The 23,277-nt window shown below is 39.5% G+C and overlaps 1 protein-coding gene across 14 annotated transcripts in view; it reads left to right on the top strand.

Moving 5' to 3' along the window:
• The window catches only part of TPK1 (thiamin pyrophosphokinase 1), a 349,214-nt gene that overhangs the window by 181,845 nt on the left and 144,092 nt on the right, over window positions 1-23,277 (top strand). For all 14 annotated transcript variants that reach the window (XM_049642046.1, XM_049642042.1, XM_049642040.1 and 11 more), the window contains one exon: window positions 6,569-6,664. In XM_049642046.1, the coding sequence (XP_049498003.1) occupies window positions 6,569-6,664 (96 nt within the window). The remainder of the gene's footprint in view (window positions 1-6,568; window positions 6,665-23,277) is intronic.

Below are 23,277 nucleotides of genomic sequence, written 5' to 3'. Positions count from 1 at the left end.
CACGGGCCCTGTGGCCTGCATAGCCAGAAGGAGTTTCTGTCTGCCCCTTTCCAGAAAACTTTCCTGATCCCTGGTCTACACTGATCATTTATCTCAGGACTTTATAAGTGACTTCATTCATCACTGAGTGCTTACCACTTGCCATGCACTGTGGGTAGGTTCTTGTACGGGGATCCGAGAGTGAACAAAAGTTACGAAAGACACCTTCATGAGGCTCACAGCCTGAAGGAAGAGTTGGGTTAATATTTTAATAGTAATAAGGTGGACATACTGTGTTTATGTAGCAACATTACTTGGTCATTTGAATAAAATATTTTAATACTCATAGGCTATTTATAAAATAATGAAATGGGTTAATGTAATAATACAGTTATTTGGTTAATGTAAGCAGTTAGCACAGCCCTTATTGTTTAAACCTTTTTTCTTTAAAAATGTAAGTATACCATGCTCAACATAAACCTATCTCTTTTAGATGATTTGTGATTTTATTGTGATGAGGCTCATGCATTACATATATTGCATACATTTTTGTGTTTGCTATGACTGTAGATGTTGGCAGTGTTAGAAACTGAACTGAGCTATTGTCATTCTAGGACATGTTTCTGCAAACTGTTCATTGCTAAATTTTTATTGAGTCCCTGATATCAGTTTGATTCCTTGTCATTTGTCTTTCTCTTAAGAAATAAATTACAACTCATTATAAAACATTTCGGGGGGGTGGAGTGCCTGGATGGCTCAGTCTGTTAAACATCCGACTTCAGCTCAGGTCATGATCTCCCAGTTCACGAGTTCGAGCCCCACGTTGGGCTCTGTGCTGACGGCATACAGCCTGCTTCAGATCCTGTGTCTCCCACTCTCTGCCCCTTCTCCTCATGCTCTCACATTCTCTCTCTCTCAAAAATAAATAAACATGAGGAAAAAAAATATTCTGAGTTCCTTATGCAGTACTTTCGTAGTGCTTCATTTGTTAGCCTTAATGTACAATTGGTAATTCTCTTCCCTCATTGGATGTTAACTATGTTAATGTTATTGTGGGATTTTAGTTTCCTTAATTGCATATGAAGCACTAGCATATGTCACCTCTTTAAGAATCTGTGTCAGTCATGCCCTAAAACAAAAGTGTTACATGATTTTCTTATGGCAGCTGTGGAATGATACCCGGAAAAATAATTGGCAATGTTGCTTTTCTGTATTATGCTTATTGTCTAAGGCTGATCCACATTTGTATTTTAGAGAAGCATTCCATTAGTGCCATGAGGAGAGAGACGGTGTTAATCCGTCCATCGTTATTCTGTCCATCAAATTTCTGTCGACTGCTTGAAATGCACCTGTACTGTCCCCGCAACTGACACGCAAGTGCCGACGGCTGCTCAAGGAGGCTTGAGTCTTCCCTCCCTGACCGGACATCCAGAGTTCCCAGAGTTCCCAAAGTAGTAGGCAAAGATTGGCCAGACGAGAATTTGTGTGTGTGTGCGCGTGCGTGTGTGTGTGTGTGTGTGTGTGTGTGTGTGGGATGTGTTCCACTTGGGTTCCTTTGCTCCGTGAACTCACTCCCTCATGTGTAAAGTTCTGCTTTTGTTTACTTAAGTAGGTTTGCTTGTTTGTCTTCATTCTCCTCAAGTCTGCTAAATCAGCATGTTGGCAACTGGCCTAATTTACCTTATTTGTAACTTCTCTATATCTTTCTGCACCTTCCAGTTTTGTTTTCCTGAACCTTAGGGCACCTGTCATTTTAATATGAATTCATGATATTTGCTTGATATTGTGAATTCTTTCATTTTCTTAGTACATGTTCTCTATTACAATATGATTCTCAACATTGTAGTTTGGGGATGTTCATTATACCTCTATGGAGCAGAAGCTAATATAGTCGGCAGTTTTCTGAGTAGGTATCTCATTCCAGTGTATTGCACTAGACTATTTTATTTTATATTTTTAGTTTCTAAATTTAAAAAAAAATTTATTTATTGTTTATTTTACATCCAGGTTAGTTAGCATATGGTGCAACAATGATTTCAGGAGTAGATTCCTTAATGCCCCTTAAGCATTTATCCCATCCCCCCTCCCACAACCCATCCAGCAACCCTATTATGTTCTCTGTATGTAAGAGTCTTTTATGTTTTGTCCCTCTCCCTACTTTTATATTATTTTTGCTTCCCTTCCCTAATGTTCATCTATTTTGTATCTTAAAGTGAAGTCATATGATATTAGTCTTTCTCTAATTTCGCTTAGCATAATACCCTCCAGTTCCATCCACATAGTTGCAAATGGCACAATTTCATTCTTTTTGATTGACACTTGGCTCTATTTTGGAGTGTAGTTTTAGTCCAAAAGCAGAATGGGATCTCAAATGCCTACACTATCCCCACTACCCAACAAAAAGAAAGGAGAAATCTAGGGATGAATAGAAGATGGACTTTCTTGCAAGCAATTACTGGCTAGTGGTGAAGTGTGGCTAGGAGTTTCTCGGTATGGAAAGAGGAAGAAAAGGAGCCTCCCCTTACCTGGCTGTCTTTCTCACACTCAGACACACACATATTTATAATTTACATGTTTACTGATTATGATATTCATGTTTTTATTTAGCACTGGCCCTTTAGTATCTGGTAGAGCCCTACTTCTTCCATACACAGTACAGTTTAATAAAACAGCATACATAGAGTAAGACTCTAAAAAGTAGTCGACTGGACCCCCTGGTCATTTATTTATAATTAAATTTACATGCGTCTTTTTCTGGTTTTGATTTATGGGATGAGAAAGACTGATGAGGAAGTCTGTGGTAAGTAAATTCAACACACTGGAACAGAATTCTTAAACTCGTTCAAACTTAGTTCTCCTTGCTTTTCCTTTTGTGTTTGGTTAGGGTTTAGAAGGAAGGGGCAGCATTGTGCTTTTTCATCTTCAGAAGACTGTTTTGGGGTTAGAACAAAATTAGAGTAGCCTTGATATTTACACATACTGAAATTCATGACATCAATTCTTTTCCTTTTGAATTCTAATATAAAACAAAATTAACAGTGTAATATTAAAAAATAATAATCCACTTAAAAATGTGTGTCCACCAGTGGAGCTTACTATTAAAATTGAGTTATTTTTTTCAATTTTCTTTTTATGTTTATTTTTGAGAGAGAGAGCGAGCGAGCATGAGCAGGGGAGGGGCAGAGAGAAGAGGGAGACAGAGAATCCAAAGCAGGCTCCAGGCTCTGAGCTGTCAGCACAGAGCCTGGCGTGGGGCTCCAATGTGGGGCTCGAACCCACGAACTGTGAGATCATGACCTGAGCTGAAGTCAGATGCCTAACCAACTGAATCATCCAGGCGCCACTAGAATTGAGTTATTTAAATTTCTATTTGTATAATGACAAAAACTTCATAAGAAAAGCACATAGAATGAGATTGGAGCCACCTGCTGGCTTATAAAACAATAATATGGATCCTAAAAAATATATTCTAAGCAACTAAGAAAAATCAGAGTCAGTAATGGTTAAAACAAATGTTTCCACTCAAACATTGATATGTTAAAACTGTTCTTAAAACGTTTATTAGCTTATGCTTTGGAAATTTTCCGCATATTTTTAAGTCAGGTATACCTTCATCTATTAGGAAGCTAATACTAGAAACCATCTATTTGGTTTCTAATAGTGATATACTTTCTTATTTGGCCAGATTTCCTAGCTTTTATATCTCCTAGGTCCTTGGATTACTGTGAGTTTTTATTTTGTTTTTTAAACATCAAATCCAGTAAAATTCTTCACAGTATCCAGTGCTTCTGACTCTAGTAAATTGAGCCTTACTCTATACATAAATAATTATAAATAAACATTAATATAAAATAGTTGAACCTCACTTGATACCTAATAGCATTTCTGCATTTTTCCTATTCTGCAGAATTTTGCTGATTATTTCTTTGGTTTTATATGTCTCCTCTTCTAGACCTTCTTGTGTTATCATGAGACCCAGAAGACCGTAAAAACATCTTTAGTTGGCCAAAGGCCTGGTGTTGCACTTTGGCTAGTGCTCCGTTTTGCAGGTGTCCTTCTAGGTGTTGCGAGCTTCCCTGTGAGGCCTGTTGAAGCTGTTTCTGCTTCCAGTGAATTTGTCGCCCATCTGTGATGAGATTAGAATCATTTAAATTTAGGAAGATTCCAAGAAGCTACGGATGGCTGATCAACACCTCAGAGTTTCTAGAAGTTCTTGGTTTAGATACAGTCTGAATTTTTCAGTTCCGGTGATCTGTCTCCGTGTCCTGACTTACACTTTTCTGTGTGTCCGTCTTAAATTGATGAGATAAAGTCAGGTATTATTCAAGCCTTGCTCCTTTTTCGGGGGTAGCTTTTTTCATGATGCCATTCTTGTGGAACCAACTCTGGAGATGTTATTATAACCTTTTCGTGTCTGATATCTAGGCATTTGCTCCCACTTGAGAGTAAAGAAGCAGGATTTCTAGATGTGACATTGTTGCACCCTGCTGTCCAGTGATTAGCAAGTCCACTTAAATCTCTTGTTTTTAGGGGCACCTGGGTGGCTCAGTCGGTTAAGCGTCTGACTTCAGCTCAGGTCATGATCTCATGGTCCGTGAGTTCAAGCCCCGCGTCGGGCGTCGGGCTCTGTGTTGACAGCTCAGAGCCTGGGGGCTCATTCAGATACTGTCTGTCTCTCTCTCTCTCTGTCTCTGTCTCTCTCTCTCTCTCTCTCTCTCTCTCTCTCTGCCCTTCCCCCACTCATGCTCTGTCTCTGTCTCAAAAATAAACCTTAAAAAAAAACACCTTTTTTAAACCTTAAAATCTCTTGTTTTTATTTCCTTAATCTACAAAATATTATAGTGGGACTAGATTCTTTCTTGGGTTCTCATTCACGATTATTATTCCTATGGATCTATGTTGATTCCGTGAAGATAGCTGTGAAGGTAAACGGGTCCATTAATTGTTTCTTGTATTATTGTTATTTCTGTTTGCCTTTTTCATTGTGTTTCCTTTTGCTGACGTGATTGTATTATCAGCACTAAAAAGAGCATAGATGATTTCCCATTGTTAAAATTCTGTATTTGGCATTAAGATCCCATGCTGTTACACGCTCCCTGCCCCCTTTGCCAGCTGACATTTTTATTCCTCAGGAATATTAGTGAAACATTTATCAAACCCTTACCATGTAGCAGACTGGTGCCACACACCATTCACTCATGGTCATGAATGCAACATAATTCCTGTCCTCAAGGAACTTTCAGTTTAGTGACAGTTTGGTTGGGTGACAATCTAATCTCAGCACTGGTAACATCCCCGTAGGTTCTGGCATATTCCTATATCTTTTTTCTAGGAGCATTAGCCTAAGACAAGTCAACTTCTTTATGCCCTTGCTTGGTGATGATAGTAAATTTCAGTGTTCTTTTAGGGTCAGAAAAGTACATGTAGACGATTTTATAAAGATGATATATACATCTTTTAGGGTATAACATATTTCTAAATTATGAGAAATTAATTTTTTCATTGGTTGCTACCTTGTAGGACAGTAGTCATAAATGAATGAAGCCCAGGCTGAACTTGACACATTTAGAGAGACCTTGAAGTTTGAGAAGAACCTTTAAATCTACTGAGAACAGTTCTTAGAATAATTTAGGAGGCAGTATGGGTGTTTTGTATCCTTGAAAACTCTTTGAATGGCAACTTTATATACTGGATTATATTTAACTTCCCCTTACTCAGCTGTTTGTGAGAGACCACGGATTGTTACGTTCCTGAATTAAGAAGTCTCCAGTCCCACCACGCTCTGGTTTTATACACCTTTGCCTCTGTAAGACATTGGAGGAGAAAGTGTCATTTCAGAAATATTGTTTCTCTAGCCATCAAAGTTCACGAGTGCCAACCAGCTGGCACTTTTGTGACTTCATATATATAGATATATTCCTAGTTTTTCACTAGGTATCTGGTGTAGAAGAGGCAAAGACCTTATAAATTCACTTCATTATGTCCAAAAAATAATCCAAGAGACATATTTATGCAGGTGTAGCTCTCCATGCTTCTTTTTACATCGGGTGAGGAAGGTCCAGTAAAGTAATTTTATACAACAATAGACATGATTTTACTTGAAATGTAGTTTTATCATTAGCTCAATATTAATATTAGTTTTCCCATTCATGTAAGTGAACTTGGGAGGTCTGCTTAAAAAAATGCAGACTTTTTTTTCTTTTTTTTAGAGATAGTTTCATTTTAATTTCAGGTAATTTTACTGTGAATATATTTTGTAATACTTATACTAGAGCCCTTATGTTAGTCTCAAATGTCATCACAGCAGTGATTCTTAAAGACCAGTAATGTAGTATAAAGCTGCACTTTTGTTGAGTAAAATGATTGTCATAATCAGACCATTATTGTGATATTCTAACACCATTTCTGAGATGTCTTGTTATGTGAGATAAAAAAAGACGATGACAATGATACTAATGATCGGGGTATATAATACAGGCATAACTGGCTGTGTCTATTGATGCCTTATCTTTTATGGTTTTTGATCCTGTTCATAATAAGGCTGCCTTCATTACGTGTTCTTACCTTTTCTCTCTCTTTAAACACATAGGGATGTGAGATTATATCAACGCCTGACCAAGACCATACTGACTTCACCAAGTGCCTTGAACTGCTCCAAAAAAAGATAGAGGAAAAAGACCTACAGGTAAGATGCACACCTTTTTGGTGGTTAGGAGTCTTGGTACCAAGGATGTGAAAATCCTGCTTAAACTTTTCACTCATCGGAAGTGATCAGTTACTTTTCTGTCAATCTTTTAGATTCCCTGTCAGATTTTTCCCATATACTGAATAAATCTGTACTTAGCTGCCAAAGTATTGATTTGTTCACTTAAATCAGAGGTCACAGATGCAGATGCTTTATCATGGGAAAGTCACAAAAGAGGGGAGGTGGACTTTGTATAAACAGCTGAAACTGGTTCCTCATTTTTGGCCTAAAATAAGTCACCACTTTTCATCTCTTGTTCATTGTTGCCATGCAGACTTACGTGTGTTCAAATACTGTGGGGGCAAAACAGGCAAACAAGTACGGCCTGTATTTGGCCCAGGAGGCATCATTACAAACTCTCATCTATAAATAAAATGTTATCAACTCTTTTTTTTGAAATCAGAGAAGAGTCCGCTGCTTTGCATTTGTGGACTCTTTTTTAAGTCCAGTTTAGTGAAGGTCAACAAAATTAAATGTGAAGCACTGAATGACAGTTGACCATTCTTTTACTGGCAGGGGCAGGAAAGTAAGCTGAGGCACATGATGTGTAGTGTTAGACTAAGAAAACTAGCGGGACGCCTGGGTGGCTCAGTCGGTTATGCATCCCACTTCGGCTCAGGTTATGATCTCATGGTTCATTGGTTTGGGCCCCGTGTTGGGCTCTGTGCTGATGGCTCAGAACCTGGAGCCTGCTTCGGATTCTGTGTGTGTCTCCCTCTCTGACCCTCCCCCACTCACGCTCTGTTTCTCTCTCTCTCAAAAATAAATAAACATTAAACTAGGAAAACTAGCAAAACATGCTTGTACATTCAAGGCAGCCCTGAGAAGAACTTCCTCCGTCACAGAAGGTTATCAGAGTTTTCTTTTAGCATGTATTTACCTAGGTGACATAGTAGATCCTTTTCTCTTTTTGAAGACAAGCCTTGTTAATTGTCATAATTGACGAGGAGCACATTGTGCAAACTGAACAAAAGTAATTGAGTGAACATTTCCCATCTCTGTTGTAGCTTGAACGATACCAAATGTATTGTGCTATTTCTGGCAATAAATTGCTATAATTAAATATTTGCTTAATGAAAACAGAACACAGCCCATTGAGAGTTCCAAAGAAGCCCATTGCTTCATCCGGACATAGCTGAGTTTGAGTTTCTTAGAAAAAAAAAATTGTCAGTTCTTCTCAACTTGTGTTTCAGTTTTCCCAGCATCAACACTGAAATTAAATTATGTGTGTCAAATTGATCGTATCTGTAATATAGTGCTCGGTCATTAAGTCTGAAAATAAATAATCATATCTCAAACTCATCAACAGTGAAATTCAGAGAGAGCTTCAAGCTGGGGAAAGAGGGTAATCAGCTGTATGTGATCCACAAAACAGATCTAGTAAAGTCTAGGTGGGCCCAGTGGGAGGGCGGAAGCAGGAGGACCTGTTGGAGGCATCCATGTTGGGTGGAAAGGACCAGACCCTCCCAGTCCCACCGTGCTTAGTCATGGGGTGGAAGCTCTTAGGGATCACTGTACCTTGATGGCACTTGCTACTGCATCCTGAAGGAGTTGCCTCTGGGCCATGACAGCCAGCTGCCCCCTCCCAGGCCTAGCGAGTTCTTTCTGGGAGAAAAGGGAGCAGTGAGCTTCCACGGATGCCTCTGGGCCCTGGCGTGATTTAGGCCCAGTGCATTGTCCAGCTTATCTTGCACTACTTTTTCTCTTTGTTCCTAAAATATGGCCTGTTCCCTCTTCTCTGCCTTGAGCGATTTTTGCGTATATTGCCTTTTCTGCCTAGAATTTTTATTTCAATGTTCATTTATTTTTGAGAGAGAGACAGAGCATGAGCAGGGGAAGAGCAGAGAGAGAGAGGGAGGAGCAGAATCCAAAGCAGGCTCTAGGCTCTGAGCTGTCAGCACAGAGCCCAACTCAGGGCTTGAACCCATGAACCACAAGATCATGACCTGAGCTGAAATCAGACACCCATCTGACTGAGCCATCCAGGCGCCCCTCTTCCTAGAACTTTTTACACATTTTTTGAATATTTTTCAAATTTTTCCTTCTCTTGGTCTATATCACGATGGCGGAACAGGGGATGTCCTTAAAGAGGACTCCTCTTCCCCCTCCCTCCACGTTGGGGTCTGCCACTCTACGTTTCTGTTCCCCCTTTGTTCTCCTTTGAGACACTCCGAGCACTGGTAATAATTTTGGTGGTTATTTCTAATTGTTGGCTCGAAGCCTTTCTTCCCAGCTTCACTGTATGACCCACGAAGTTGGGACAGATCTATCTTGCTCACAACTGAACAGAAGGACCTTGAGTGTTAGAGGTGGCCTATGAATGTTGCGCCTGTGGGAACACACAGGAGGGTCGAGCACAACACAGAAAGGGGAAGGGCTTTTTAGAGAAGGCTGGGGCATCATAAACAAGTGGGGGGTGGGTGGCAGAGGGAGAAGAGCGTTCAAGGACAGATACCTCGGCGTGGGGAGGATGGATAGTGCTTCAGAGAACCAATGGGAGGGAGTTTAAAGCATTTTCAGATGGACAGTGAGCGTGATGGGTTTGGTGTTTTAAAAAGCATAATTGAATAAACCAAAGGCTCCATTACTCACAATGAAAACCTTGTGGTTGTATTAACATAACCTTCAGGTTATAGTAAATCTGACAAGGTGGGGTATCTGTGAGCTTCCACCTGTCTTTACATTTAACCTCAAAGGACATCATTTTATGTGATTTAATGTAATAGCAAGAGAAAAGAAAGATTAGAAGCATTAACAAGGAAAATTATAGAAGATGCCCCTGCACACATTGTCGTACCCTCTAGTGAGATTATGAGGACCGTTAAAAATTTCTTCTTAAAATCTGCATAAACTATAAAAAAAAATCCTTTATGCTTCTCCACCTAATAAGTCCAATCAAATTATCATACATTGCTGTTTTTCTACTTGCTAAATTATAAATAGGAGGTTGTCATCAATGTCTGTATTTTATAGTAAGATCTTCTCTTACTAGCGTATACTTTAAAATGTAATTATAGGGGCGCCTGGGTGGCTCAGTCAGATAAGCATCTGACTTCGGCTCAGGTCATGATCTCACAGTTTGTGAGTTCGAGACCTGTATAGGGCTCTGTGCTGACAGCTCAGAGCCTGGAGCCTGCTTCAGATTCTGTCTCCCTCTCTCTCTGCCCCGCCCCTGCTCACGCCATCTCTCTCTCTCAAAAATAAATAAATATTTAAAAAATTGTTTAAAAAATAAAATGTAATTATAATATAAAGGAATTGAATTAAAGTAATATTTAATATGTTAAGGAACCATACTGTGTACCATATTAGAACTCTATAGGATTTGAATTAGGGTCTGTCCTTAGGCTAAAGGAGTTTACTACCCAGAACATATGATGAATTTTTAAAAATTACCCTAAGTCACCTGATCTATTTATCTATCTATTTTAAACCTGCTCAACCTCACCTTTTATTTTTTTGCAAAAGGCTTCATCGTTACATGTGACTTTTTAATGCTTTGCTTTTATGTAACCACATTGTTTATCTGGAACATTATCAGGATGTTCCAGATCCTGAGTCATGAATAATACATTATCAGGATGCCATCTGATATGACTGGATCTTCAGGGAGCACATGTTTCTTCTGATGCCGTGATGCATACCTGAGATTCAAACCTTTGAATTCAGTAAAAAAACATCAAAAGCTATTGCTCTGACTTTGTAAAAATGTAAGGTGTGTGTGGTTCAGGATGAAGCACAAATACATCCAGATTGTAAGGCCCCAAGAATAACAGACCTCCTAAAATAGAGGAGTATTATATGACAACAGAATCTGTTATTTCAGTCTCTGATATTTTACACACAGGTTTAACATTAGACACAATTTGGGCAGAGAAGTTGTCATTAATTTCACACTGTCGATTGTGTACTCCTTGTGTTTGGTAAAATTTTAATACATTTTAGCTTCCTTATGCCATGTCTTTTTCAATCAGATTTTCAATCAAATGATGCAGTATGTTGAATAAGGACTGTATGAATGAGAGCAAGTGCCCAACCTTTATACATGCACACAAATATTAACGACTGCAAGTTAAATAAGGACTGTGGGATTATGACCTATTGTATTAAGTTGTTTTTTTTTAATTCTTGTAATAGCCTGAGCAAATATTAAATTGTGATTTGTATGTATTAGAATAGTTTTTATGTGATTATTTCTGAATTGTAGTTCTCAACTATTGAGATTCGGTAAGGGATATTAGTCTTTCTACTTAATTCCTACATGGTATTTCTCAGACAGATACCTTATGTTTAGACATCTTCAAGTATTATGAGGTTTAGAATATTTATTTGTATCCACTAATTTTCTTTCTTTATTATAATTTATTGTCAAATTAGTTTCCATACAATACCCAGTGCTCATCCCAACAAGTGCCCTCCTCAGTGCCCATCACCCACTTTCTCCTCTCCCCCTTCCCCCATTGACCCTCAGTTTGCTCTCAGTATCCAAGAGTCTCCTATGGTTTGCCTCCCTTCCTCTCTGTAACTTTTTATTTTTTTCCTTTCCCCTCCCCCATGGTCTTCTGTTAAGTTTCTCAGGATCCACACTGGAGGAAAACATATGGTATCTGTCTTTCTCTGACAGACATATTTTACTTAACATGATACCCTCCAGTTCCATCCACGTTGCTGCAAATGTCATGATTTCATTCTTTCTCATTGCCAAGTTGTAGTCCATTGTATATATAGACCACATCTTTATCCATTCATCAGTTGATGGACATTTAGGCTCTTTCCATAATTTTGGCTGTTGTTGAAAGTGCTGTTATAAACATTGGGGTACAAGTGCCCCTATGCATCAGCACTCCTGTTTCCCTTGGATAAATTCCTAGCAGTGCTATTTTCCACTGATCCACTGTATCCACTGATTTTCAACGTTGGGTTATTTGTGCATTATTGTTTGTAATGGACTGATAACTTTTTTGTCTGTTTATACAAATGCCTGTTGGTCCTCACTTAAGACTGTATCTGACTGGAGTAATTACTCATCACTCTCCTAAGCTCTGACTCCTAGGATTGTAGGAGGAACCACGATAGTGTTCTGAGCGTTAACTTCCAAGGGACTCTGGTGTCTCCAGTATAGTCTACTCCAGTAAGCCAGTATCTTCGGCAAGATTCCAGTCTCCTCTAAAGCAGAATTTAATAAATGTGTTGTGTGTGTTAACATGTATTCTGGAAGGGAATAAAAAGTTTACAGTAGAGACACTTGGCAGATACCAACTCAGTCAAGTAATCAGAATCAACAATGTCAGTGGTAATTCCTGTTGATAGCCCAGGCCCCTCTATCTAACATAAAGGGTGACAAGGGTACTTGGGAAGTTCTTCCCTAAGACCCTTAATCCCGGGTTAATCTTGGAAAAGAAGTCAGAGAAAGTCACATTGAATATCATTGTACACAATACCTGACCGATATTTTCAAGATCTTGAAAAACAAGGGAAGATTGAAAAACTGTCACAGTCGAGAAGAGATGAAGGAGACATGGAAACGAAATGCAATGTGGCATTCTCATTGGTCCCTGAAATGGAGCAAAGGTGTTAGTGGAAAACTAGGAAAATGTGAATGAAATCTGGAAGTGAGTTCCTAGTAGTATATTGGTGTCCATCTCAGGTGGAACAGGTACACCAAAGTTACAGAAGACGTTAATATTCAGGGACTGAGTGAAGGGTATAATCCCTGTACTGTCTTTGCAACTTTTTACTAAATCTAAAATTATTCCAAACTAAGGAGTTCACTTGGGGTGGGGGGAAAGATGTTCACTGTTTGACATATGCTCTAACTATAGGGTGGTGTCATCTTTTTGTGACATGGCTCAGTGAGGTAGAATTAAAAGGCACGTACTTCTTAGCACCCAGGCAAATCCAAATACCTTTCTGTGACCTCTTTCACCTTTCAAGTGGTTCCTCAAAAAGTTTCAAAATAGCCACAAAAGCTTCTCTGTCAGATATTTTGGCAGCTGTTTTATGGGAAAACTATGCCTGATTGAAAGTCTTAGTTGGAAACTTGAAGATCGTTAAGCTACGGCAACAGCCCAGGTCCTCAACCTTCCTGGTTTCCCAGGACATCAAAGGGTGTTGCTAGTTAATCAAATAGAACTGGGATTTGATAGAATTTTATCGCGATTGGCTCCAGAAGTAACCCTCATTCCTCATTCCTGCCCTGCCTCCTTACCTGTCAAAGTCCTGTGGTCTCCATCAACACCTCCATTTTCACCTGGCTCTTCTTAGGGCCATACTCTGCCACACCTGCCTTTTACTTGTATCTTTTGTCCCTGGGCTTCAGTGATCACTCCTGTGCCATTAACTCCTTAATTTATACCTCTCAGCCAAAACTCCAAAGCCTTTTTCTAACTGCTGAGAGGAAGGCCAGAAGCATTTCATTTCAGTGTCTAAGACAAAATCCATCATTTTTCTCTGAGAATCCCATTTTCTCTTTCTTCTCTATCTCATTCACTGGTACCACCATCCATTCACCTGGCAGAAACCTGAGAGTATCCTTATATTTCACTCTACCATCCCTGACCCGTTGGTCACAGCTCCTTTAATTCATAGGTATGTCTTGTGCCCGTTTGTTCTTTCCAGTCTTGCTGCTACTCGGTTAGTTCAGACTTTCATCATTTCTCATTTGGGTTATTTTATTAGCATCTGTTTGACCTCATTCCCTCTAGTCTCTTATTAAAACTCCTATCTTATATGTTAAATGCATATCTGCTTGAGATCTTTTATGTCTCCCAGTTATTTGCTCAATAAATATTTGTTCAATGAATAAATAGATTTCCAGTAACATTAATGCAAATTCCCAAGGACATCATAGCAAACCTTAACTCAGTCCTTCTTTGAAGGGATTTTCTTAATAGTATTCTGGATATCCTATTAATTCTCCTGCAACATATGTTGAGATGATTTATCATCCTGTGTCTACCATTGTAATAGGAAATATGTTTATTACTAAAATTATTAGCCTTGTATTGTCGTTTTTTTGTTTGCTTCAAGTTTTTATTTAAATTCTGGTTAGTTAGCGTATAGTATAACATTAGTTTCAGGAATAGAATTTAGTGATTCCTCACTTATGTATAACACCCACTGCTCATCGCAACAGTTAATACCCTCCTTAATGCCCATCACCCATTTAGCCCAATCCCCACCACCCACCTCCCTTCCAGCAACCCTCTGTTTTTTTCTCTATGGTTAAGAGTCTCTTACGGTGTGCCTCCCTCTCTTTTTTATTCTTCCTTCCCCTATGTTCATCTGTTTTGTTTCTTAAATTCCACATGTGAGTGAAATCCTATGGTAATTGTCTTTCTCTGACTCATTTATTTAACTTAGCATAATACACTCCATCTAGCCCTATCCATGTCATTACAAATGGCAAGGTTTAATTTTTTTTATTGCTGAGCAATACTCCATTGTGTGTGTTATATCTATATATGACATCTTTATCCATTCGTCAGTCGATGGGCATTTGGGCTCTTTCCATAGTTGGGCTATTGATAGCGCTGCTACAGACATCAGGGTGCATATATCCCCTCGAATCAGTGTTTTTCTATCCTTTAGGTAAATACCCAGTAGTGCAATTGCTGGTGGTAGGGTAATTCTATTTTTAACTTTTTCAGGAACCTCCATACTGTTTTGCAGCATTGCTGCACCAGCTTGCATTCCCACGAACAATGCAAAAGAGATCCTCTTTCTCCGCATCCTTGCCAACATCCGTTGTTGCCTGGGTTGTTAATTTTAGCCATTCTGACTGGTGTGAGGTGGTCTCTCAGTGTGGTTTTGATTTGTATTTATTTCCCTGATGATGAGTGATGAGCATCTTTTCATGTGTTTTTATTTTTTAACATTTATTCATTTTTGAAAGACAGAGACAGAGTGCAAATGGAGCAGGGCTAGAGAGGGAGACACAGAATCTGAAACAGGCTCCAGGCTCTGAGCTGTCAGCCCAGAGCCGACACGGGGCTTGAACCCACGGGCCGCGAGATCATGACCTGAGCCAAAGTTGGCCGCTTAACCTAGTGAGCCAGCCACTAGAAAAGAGCCAACGCCCCTCTTTTCATGTGTTTTTTAGCCATCTGGATGTCTTCTTTGGAAAAGTGTCTGTTCATATCTTCTGCCCATTTCTTCACTGGATTATTTGTGTTTTAGGTGTTGAGTTTGATGAGTTCTTTCTGTATTTTCGATAACCCATTATCAGATATGTCATTTGCAAATATCTTCTCCCATTCTGCAGGCTGCCTTTTAGTTTTTTTCACTGTTTCCTTCCCTATGCAGAAGCTTTTTATCTCAACGAAGTCCCAATAGTTCATGTTTGCTTTTGTTTCCCTTGTCTCTGGAGATGTGTCTAGTAAGAAGTTGCTTTGGCTAGGGTCACAGAGGTCGCTGCCTGTTTGCTCCTCTAGGATTTTGATGGTTTCCTGTCTCCCATTTAGGTCTTTTATCCATTTTGCGCTTATTTTTGTGTTTGGTGTAAGAAAGTGGTTCAGTTTCACTCTTCATGTTGGTGTCCAGTTTTCCCAACACCATGCAATGCATTGCAATTTCGACATTTGGCGTTCAAATGCTTGGGATAGGGCTGGCACTCTGCATAGTGATAGAAAGCTTTTTAGTTTTTGAGCCTCGGTTTTGTCATCTGCAAAGTGAGAATAACAATTTACCCGTATCAGCAAGTTATGGGGCAGAGCACCTCATTGCCTGCTACATAGAAAATGTTTAATAAAAATATAACAACAGTACTATTAATAGCCATGCATTGTTTTATACCTTAGTTCTTGTGATCTGCAATGTATTTTACATAATGTACTTATATATTTACATAATGCATTGCATGTTGTAAATTATAGAAGACACATAATTTATATGTAATTACTTTACAAAAACATTTTGCGCATATCATAAAAGATAAATATATTGTGATCTTTGATTTTATGATAAATTTCAAAGACTGACATGATTTTAGAATTAGACCCTGTTTTTAGAAATCTCTTGAACTAGTTACAGTTTATTGCCCACATTCATGCGCTTACCAGTAGCATTGGTTCTTTTGGACATATTCTGATTTCACAAGAATTATCTTACTCTCAGAAACTTGAAGGAAACAGAGGACTCCTTATGTGTTGAAATGTTTCTCAGGGGATGTCTTCACCAGCCCTCATTCCCAGGGAACTGGTGAGAATGGGGTGTGTGTGTTCAGTAATGGAACCCAGCACAACCCCGCCAACCATAGTTTGTAGCTTGCCTTGGTGTAGAGAGAAAACAGGAGTGATTGGATTTCTCTAGTCCCGCAGTAACCACTGTGTGCCTTATGCTCGCTGACGGATGGTTCAGAATTTAGACTTGCAAGGGCAGACCTCCTCCCTTCAGATACACTGTGGAAGCTACTGAGGGTCTCCTTCCTCGCTTAGCGAACTCGTGTACAGAGTGCCTGTTGTGGTTGTTATGCTTAGTTGGGCACCTAAGTTCAAGGCCCCAACCCTCCAGTCTCATAGAGGAGACAGATGTGCATGTAACCATAGAATAACTCAGACTATAGTGAATGCTGTAACTTGCCTCTACAGAAAAGAGTCGGCTTTTTTTTTTTTTTTTTTTTAGTTAATTGTTTACGTGGAACTCTCACCCTTTAACTTTGCATTTGAGAAAATGGGATAATATAATTAGTTTTCTGATGATATTGCAGCTCATATTGATGAGGCCTTCCATAAAAATTCTGAAAAAATTTTTTAGCATTTATTTAGTTTTGAGAGAGAGAAAAGAGAGATAAAGCGAGCGAGCGCAAGCGAATGGGCGGGGGAGGGGCAGAGAGAGAGAGAGGGAGACACAGAATCCGAAGCAGGCTCCAGGCTCTGAGCTGTCAGCGCAGAGCCGGATGTGGGGCTCGGACCCATGAACCGCGAGATCATGACCTGAGCTGAAGTCGGACGCTTAACCCACTGAGCCCCCCCAGGTGCCCCCATAGCCTCCCTTTTAAAATAAACACCCCCACCCCAACCCCACCCCACCTCCTCTTTGATCTCTTGGCTCAGCAATCCTTGTCCCCCTGTCTGCTCAATCTTCGTCACACATTTGTCACCTGTGTATTTAGGATATTTGTTTCTATTACACCTTCACTCATGGAAATGCACGCTTCATGTGGGCAGGTAACTGTGCATATTTATTCCCTGTTAACATTCCTAGCACCTCCAGTAATACCTGACCCATCGTGAACACAACATAAATATTTATTGAACGAGTGAATGTGCACATATATGGAAGGATCCTTTTTTAGCAAGCCCTTTTTATCAAATGTTGGTAAATTTTATTAAGTAATCTACTTTACCAAGGCTGATTCCCCTGCTCCAGCTCTTGTCCCATTATAATTGAAGATTTTTTGGCATTGGCAGTACATGGAGCTATTTTTTGATCCTATATGCCTTTGGTTTTTTCCTTCATTTTATGGGGTAGAGGAGGAGATATGTGTTGTGTGTAATTAAAAATGGTACACGAAATGCCTTCTTTACGTTTTTTTAATCGGCGTTTTGTAACTTCTGAGACCTGCTTCTTTTTCCAAGTTGTAAGTTGCTTGGAAAAGTTGAGAGCTGAAAAATGAAAATACATAGAGATTGTCTCATAAGCCATTACCAATGTGAACTTGACAAGAATAAATCCTGCCCGCCTCCTTGAAGTAATACTGAGAGCAATACCATTCAATTCCAGCGTCTGCTGTATAGCTGAGGCAATGTAAGACTTCTGTGACGACTTCCTCTACCTTCTGGACTGTGCCTGTCTACCTCAAAGCAATGTTATAAACTTAAATTAGTAATTGTTATGAATTTCTAAAAAGTAACACATGTCCACATACAGACATATTCTGCTATACTTAAGTATGTCTACACAAAACACCTCTTGTTTTTCAATATATAAGCGGAATCGTTCTCTTTGTCAAGTGCCAAAGTAACTGCTTATACATTCAGGTTCTGGAACAAATGCACAAGCTAAGTATCAGATGAGGAATCAAGAAGAAGGAAAGTGTTCTGGGCATCGAGTGAACTAGCTGGCTGTTTCCTAGATCATTTCGGAGAAACCTTCAAAAGAGAAATTCACATCTCTGTTTTTCCTTCTTCTTAGAGACCAGCAATCTTTTTTATAGTGCTGTGTAACAAGAGAAAATAGATACACCCGGTGCTTTGAAGTGACTCGGGAGATGTTGCTACGGATATAAAAAGCTTACTGCCTTAGCAGCTCTGGCAGCCTCATCCATCCCTGCCACAGGAGAAGCATGCTTTTATAGGCCCCGGGACAAGGGTTAAGTTTATCTGCTTACCAGGAATCTCAGTTGGGTGACTCACTTGCCAGATAAAATTTCTTATTAATTCAGAGAATTGCAGATACGGTTGGTGTGATACTCCTCTGCAGAAGGCATGCTGACCTCACGTGGAAAGGACGATTGTATTTTGAATTACTGCATCGAGAAGATGCAGAAAGCACAGAAAGTGGAGGAAGAAACTATCTTGAGGACGTCTGTAGGAAAAATGCACATAGAATGGAATATCCTGCAGATGCTTAGTAGATTCTAAAATCTCCCCTTATTCTGCAGATCCCTTAGCAAGATCTATGTGGCTGTACCCACATCTATGATTGTGATTGTCCACAATAATAATTATAGCTGCATTTATAAGAAATGATTTGTATGTAGTTTAAGTCATGACTGACAACTAAAAGAAAGTTACTGCTTATCCCAGGGATGTGCATATCAGATCAGTATGTTTTCAGTGGTAGTTAATTAAGTCATCAGGAGAAGAGAAATACATCCATAGGAAATACGTTCTTCTTTGTGTTAAATGACAAGGATAGGTATCTCAGAAAGTTTCATTTAAGTCAGAGGGGAAGATGGAATTTATATAATATTCACTTTCCATTCTTCTATTAGTCACTGGAAGTAGAAAATGCCATTCCGTCTCCATGACCATCGCTTTCCCAGTTGGACTTAGCATACCATGGTCAACTTGCTGGTCCAGGACAGCAAGTGGTGTGCTAAAATCCTGACGGCTGGAGGAGAAGGGAGGGGATTACAGCTCCTTTCCTGGGTCCGTGATGTACCTTCGCCTCTTAACATCTATGTGAATATATGTAATCTCCAGTATGAGCAGCTGGGGCTAGATATTTGGGAACACATTAAAAAATAGGAAGATGTGAATTCAGAGTACACCGATTACATTTTAATTCTGTTTCCTCATCCATTCCTTCTAGAGATTTTAGATGGTTATAAATAGACCCTAAGTATTCTTGATTTTTTATTTTTGTTTATTTTTTAAATGTTTGTTTATTTTTGAGAGAGACAGAGACAGAGCACAAGTGGGGAAGAAGCAGAGAGAGAGGGAGACACAGAACTGAAGCAGGTCCCAGGCTCCAAGCTATCAGCACGGAGCTCCACATGGGGCTCAAACTCATGAACTGCGAGATCATGATCTGAGCCGAAGTCGCATGCTTAACTGACTGAGCCACCCAGGCGCCCCAGTATTCTGATTTTTTTAAAGCATTCATACAAATACAGGAAATTATTTCAGAAAGAGGACATTACTACTGAACAAATGTTTGATCCTAGGTGGCACTCCATTTGTATGGATGCTCATGGATATGGAATACATTTAGCAAAATCGTAAACAGAAGCATTGCTTATAACAGTAAGGTGAACCTGAGGACGATGAGGTGATCAGCTATTTTGCGTACATGTATTAGGTAAAGCACACTTACTCACTTTACAAAAAAATAAGCTTTAAGTAATTAATGTGACTGCAGTAAGAGTTTTAACATTCTCATTTGGCATTATAAAATGGTCGAATGCATATCTAGAAACCAGAGTGTTAATGACCAAGTGCAAAATTTGCAATCAAAATGTTCTCTATTCTCCCAGAAGGTGGAGAGGGAATAATTAACATAAACTATTTATACTGCTCCAGATTGCAAAACCTAAGGATTGCACTACAGCAAGTCTGATAGCCACCTATTATAAACTGGCCAGTAAAAAATGAAGAGAGTTTTATATGGCTCAACTTTGGGAAATTAATACACTCAAAGTACTGCAAATAGCTAAATCTAATCCATCCAGACATGGAAACCAAGGGTTTCATTTATCACTTTGGACAAGAATATGCAGCGAAGATTTCTTTTATCGCCAGTGCAAAGCAAGAAATATCGTTGGGTAAAAAAGAATCCTGATGATGCAAAAGAAGATAATTGCTATTAAGAAATGATTGCCAGTGCAGAAATACTTATCTTCTAAGAACAAAGCATTTCTTTTTTTTTTTTTTAATTTTTTTAAGCGTTTATTCATTTTTGAGACACAGAGAGAGACCGAGCGTGAGCAAGGGAAGGGCAGAGAGAGAGGGACACACAGCATCTGAAGCAGGTTCCAGGCTCTGAGCTGTCAGCACACAGTCCGATGCGGGGCTCGAACTCACTGACCACGAGATCATAACCTGAGCTGAAGCCAGACGCTTTACTGACTGAGCCACCCAGGTGCCCCAAGAACAAAGCATTTCTGACCAAAGTCAGTCTGTTTGCAAAAAGGTTTGGACAATTATCTGTCTCTTCTCACCTTTCTCAGTAGGTGGAAATAAGTACAGGACGTAGGTACAAGTTCACGTCCGAGTTTCCACAGAGTGGGAAGAATGACAGTTCAGTGCTCTGTCAAATATCCATCTTCAGTAGGGAAACATGTATGTTAGAGAATTCTTAGCCCGAGTGAAAAGTATCTGATCCATTTCAAATAGGATGCTCAAGAATGCAGAAGGGAATTTTTTATTCATTGACCAAGCAATCATTTAGCTTCTTTGGACAAAATTGATAATAGGCAAATTGTAATAGCCTTTCAAAGTCTACTTGCAAATAGCTAATTGTTTCTGAATATGATATAAATGATATTTTGATTTTTTTATTTTACACTAAACATATCAACTATGTTGAAGATACTATGTGCGGTATTTTGGCTATTCTAAATCACAAGAGATTCATTTTTCCATTTCTCATGACCCCATAACTCAAAAGGAATACCTTTGAATACATTTTCCCGAGAAAAATCTTCATATCCTGATAGTGTGAGAGGTTTGGAGACCATGATTACCTCCATTGGATTTATAGTACCCATGTACTTATTTATACAAACTGTGACTTTCTGTAATTATACTTACTCGTGAATATATTCCTGACTCTTCAAAGAATTTAATTTTCAGCAGAGATAATAGAATAAAATCATGTAAAATATCCATCAGTGTGTTTGTTTATTCCATCCAACTCTCCTTGGCGCTTACTTCCTGATACAGAGAAATGTGAACACATACAAATTAGCTCTTGCCATCCCTTGGTGTATTTACTTGGGAAGGAAAAATAACACGTTCCCACATTTTTGTCTATATCACAGTGTTGTTTTGTTTGTATGAAAGAGATGCCTCGTCCCCAGGGATCTCCCTGATATGGCTTGAGCCTGTAGTCCAATTAATCAAGGAAATATTAGTACTCAGCACGGATCTGTAAGGGAAGACAGAACTATTACTAAAACCAGGCTTGAAATGTTTGAACTACAAAAATTCTAAGCTTTGTCTAGGGCCAGCCAAAAACGCATTGCATCATTCTGGGAATGAACTCACTCATTGTCCTATACTCTCTCATGAGCAGCGTACCTGAAATTAAAGTGCTTCACGCATTCTTAATGGCAGTCTGAGTGTAAACAAAAAAAATTCACACCGCGTGTACGGTAAGAGCTCTAAGGATGAGAACTGGTCACAGAAGTCGTCAGATTACATTTATAGTTACAAAGATGTTTGTGATCAACATGGAGAATCTTCAGTCTCTAGATACGGAATCTGAATTTTGATCCATGGGTAATGGTAACCCATTAAAAACTTTTGAACAGAAAGCCGTAAGATGATTTAGAAAAATAGAGTAGTGGTTGTGTGCAAGCTGAATTAAAGGACAGAGATGACCGTGACAGTAATAATAGAACCAATTAAAGGATGCTTTGAAGAATAACTCTTTAGTCATTTTCCCCTTCAAGAATTTGAGAAAGGAATAGGGGCCATAAAAATAGACAAGGTGGATACTGGATAATGATTTGGAATTGTTTGCCAAAGAGTTACAGCTTAAAAACTGTAACCATTCGGCTAACCAAAGTCTGTTATATATATCCAGCCCTTCTATTAAGTATTACAGGTTGAAAAATGCAAACTAAATGAGGTGTCGTTTCTAACTCTAATACTGTGCAGCCTTCAGAATAGTTATTTTAGTTAAGCAGATTATCCTGATATGTTGTCAGTGATGCTGTAATTGAAGTCTGATGGGACCCACGAGGAGCCTGTTGGGAGTGAACCTTCTCCAGTGTCCACTGTCCTTGGGCAAGACAGATGAGGGGCTAGCCAGAGTGAGGGGAGGGTTCCATTCTGAGTGTTGAAGGTTAAGGGTGAAACTCGTAGGTTTGGGATGTCAAAGGGTAGCCAACAGTGCAAGTACTAATCACACACACAAGCCAACAGAGAACGAACTAGTAGGGGAGGGGACCGCGCACACACACACACGCACACCCTTCCCCTTCCCCTTCCCCTTCCCCTTCCCCTTCCCCTTCCCCTTCCCCTTCCCCTTCCCCTTCCCCTTCCCCGGATGGATCAGTCTCTCCTGGGCGCCTCCATTGCTCACTTACAGCCAGTGTGTCCAAGAGCTCCGCCAGCAAGAGTTCCTTCCAGTCTGCACGAGACGTTGGAGTCCCCTGTGCTGAGCTCTCCAGCAAGGCATAGGTCGCCATGGTCAATGAGTGTGTGCACGGCCAGGGTTTTTACGCTGAAACTTGTAGCAAGGGATTGTGGGTTATAGCTCAGGAGTCTTATTACGTGCATCCTTCTCACTGCCTCCATAGTTCTTCCCTCAAATGCAGACAAGCTTGGATACACTGATCAATTTTCAGTGATATAAATCTGTTTTTCTCCTCCCTTTTAAAAAAAAAACTTTTCTCTAAAATGACATGTTCAAAAACAAGTTTTGTATAAACATGTTGATGACATTTCCTTTTTTAAATACATTTTTTTAAGTTTATTTATTTTGAGAGAGAAAGAGTGTGTGTGTGTGAGCAGGAGAGGGGCCCAGAGAGAGAGAGAGAGAGAGAGAGAGAGAGAGAGAGAGAATCCCAAGCAGGCTTCACACTGTCAGTGCAGAGCCTGATGCGGGACTTGAACCCACAAACTGTGAGATCACTACCTGAGCCGAAATCAAGAGCTGGACACTTAACCGGCTGAGCCACCCAGGTGCCTGATTTTTATGACATTTCTTAATAAGAGCATATTCGCAATTTGACAAAATTGGAAACGATACTCTGTTCAAACAAATTCTTTTTTTTTTTTTTTTTTTAGAAAGTGGAAGTAGGCATCCTTTAAAAAGTGCTTACACGAATCACACACTTCACCCTGAATTTTCTTAGACCTCTCATCTGTGAACGGAAAACTCATGGTCTCACCATTGGAAGCGACGTTATTTCTTTCTGACTCCAACAGGCTTACATTAAG

Source organism: Panthera uncia, chromosome A2 (assembly GCF_023721935.1).
Source record: "Panthera uncia isolate 11264 chromosome A2, Puncia_PCG_1.0, whole genome shotgun sequence".
Taxonomy (NCBI): Eukaryota; Metazoa; Chordata; class Mammalia; order Carnivora; family Felidae; genus Panthera; species Panthera uncia.
Note: the sequence above shows the minus strand (reverse complement) of the source record. Positions and strands in the feature narration are given on the sequence as shown.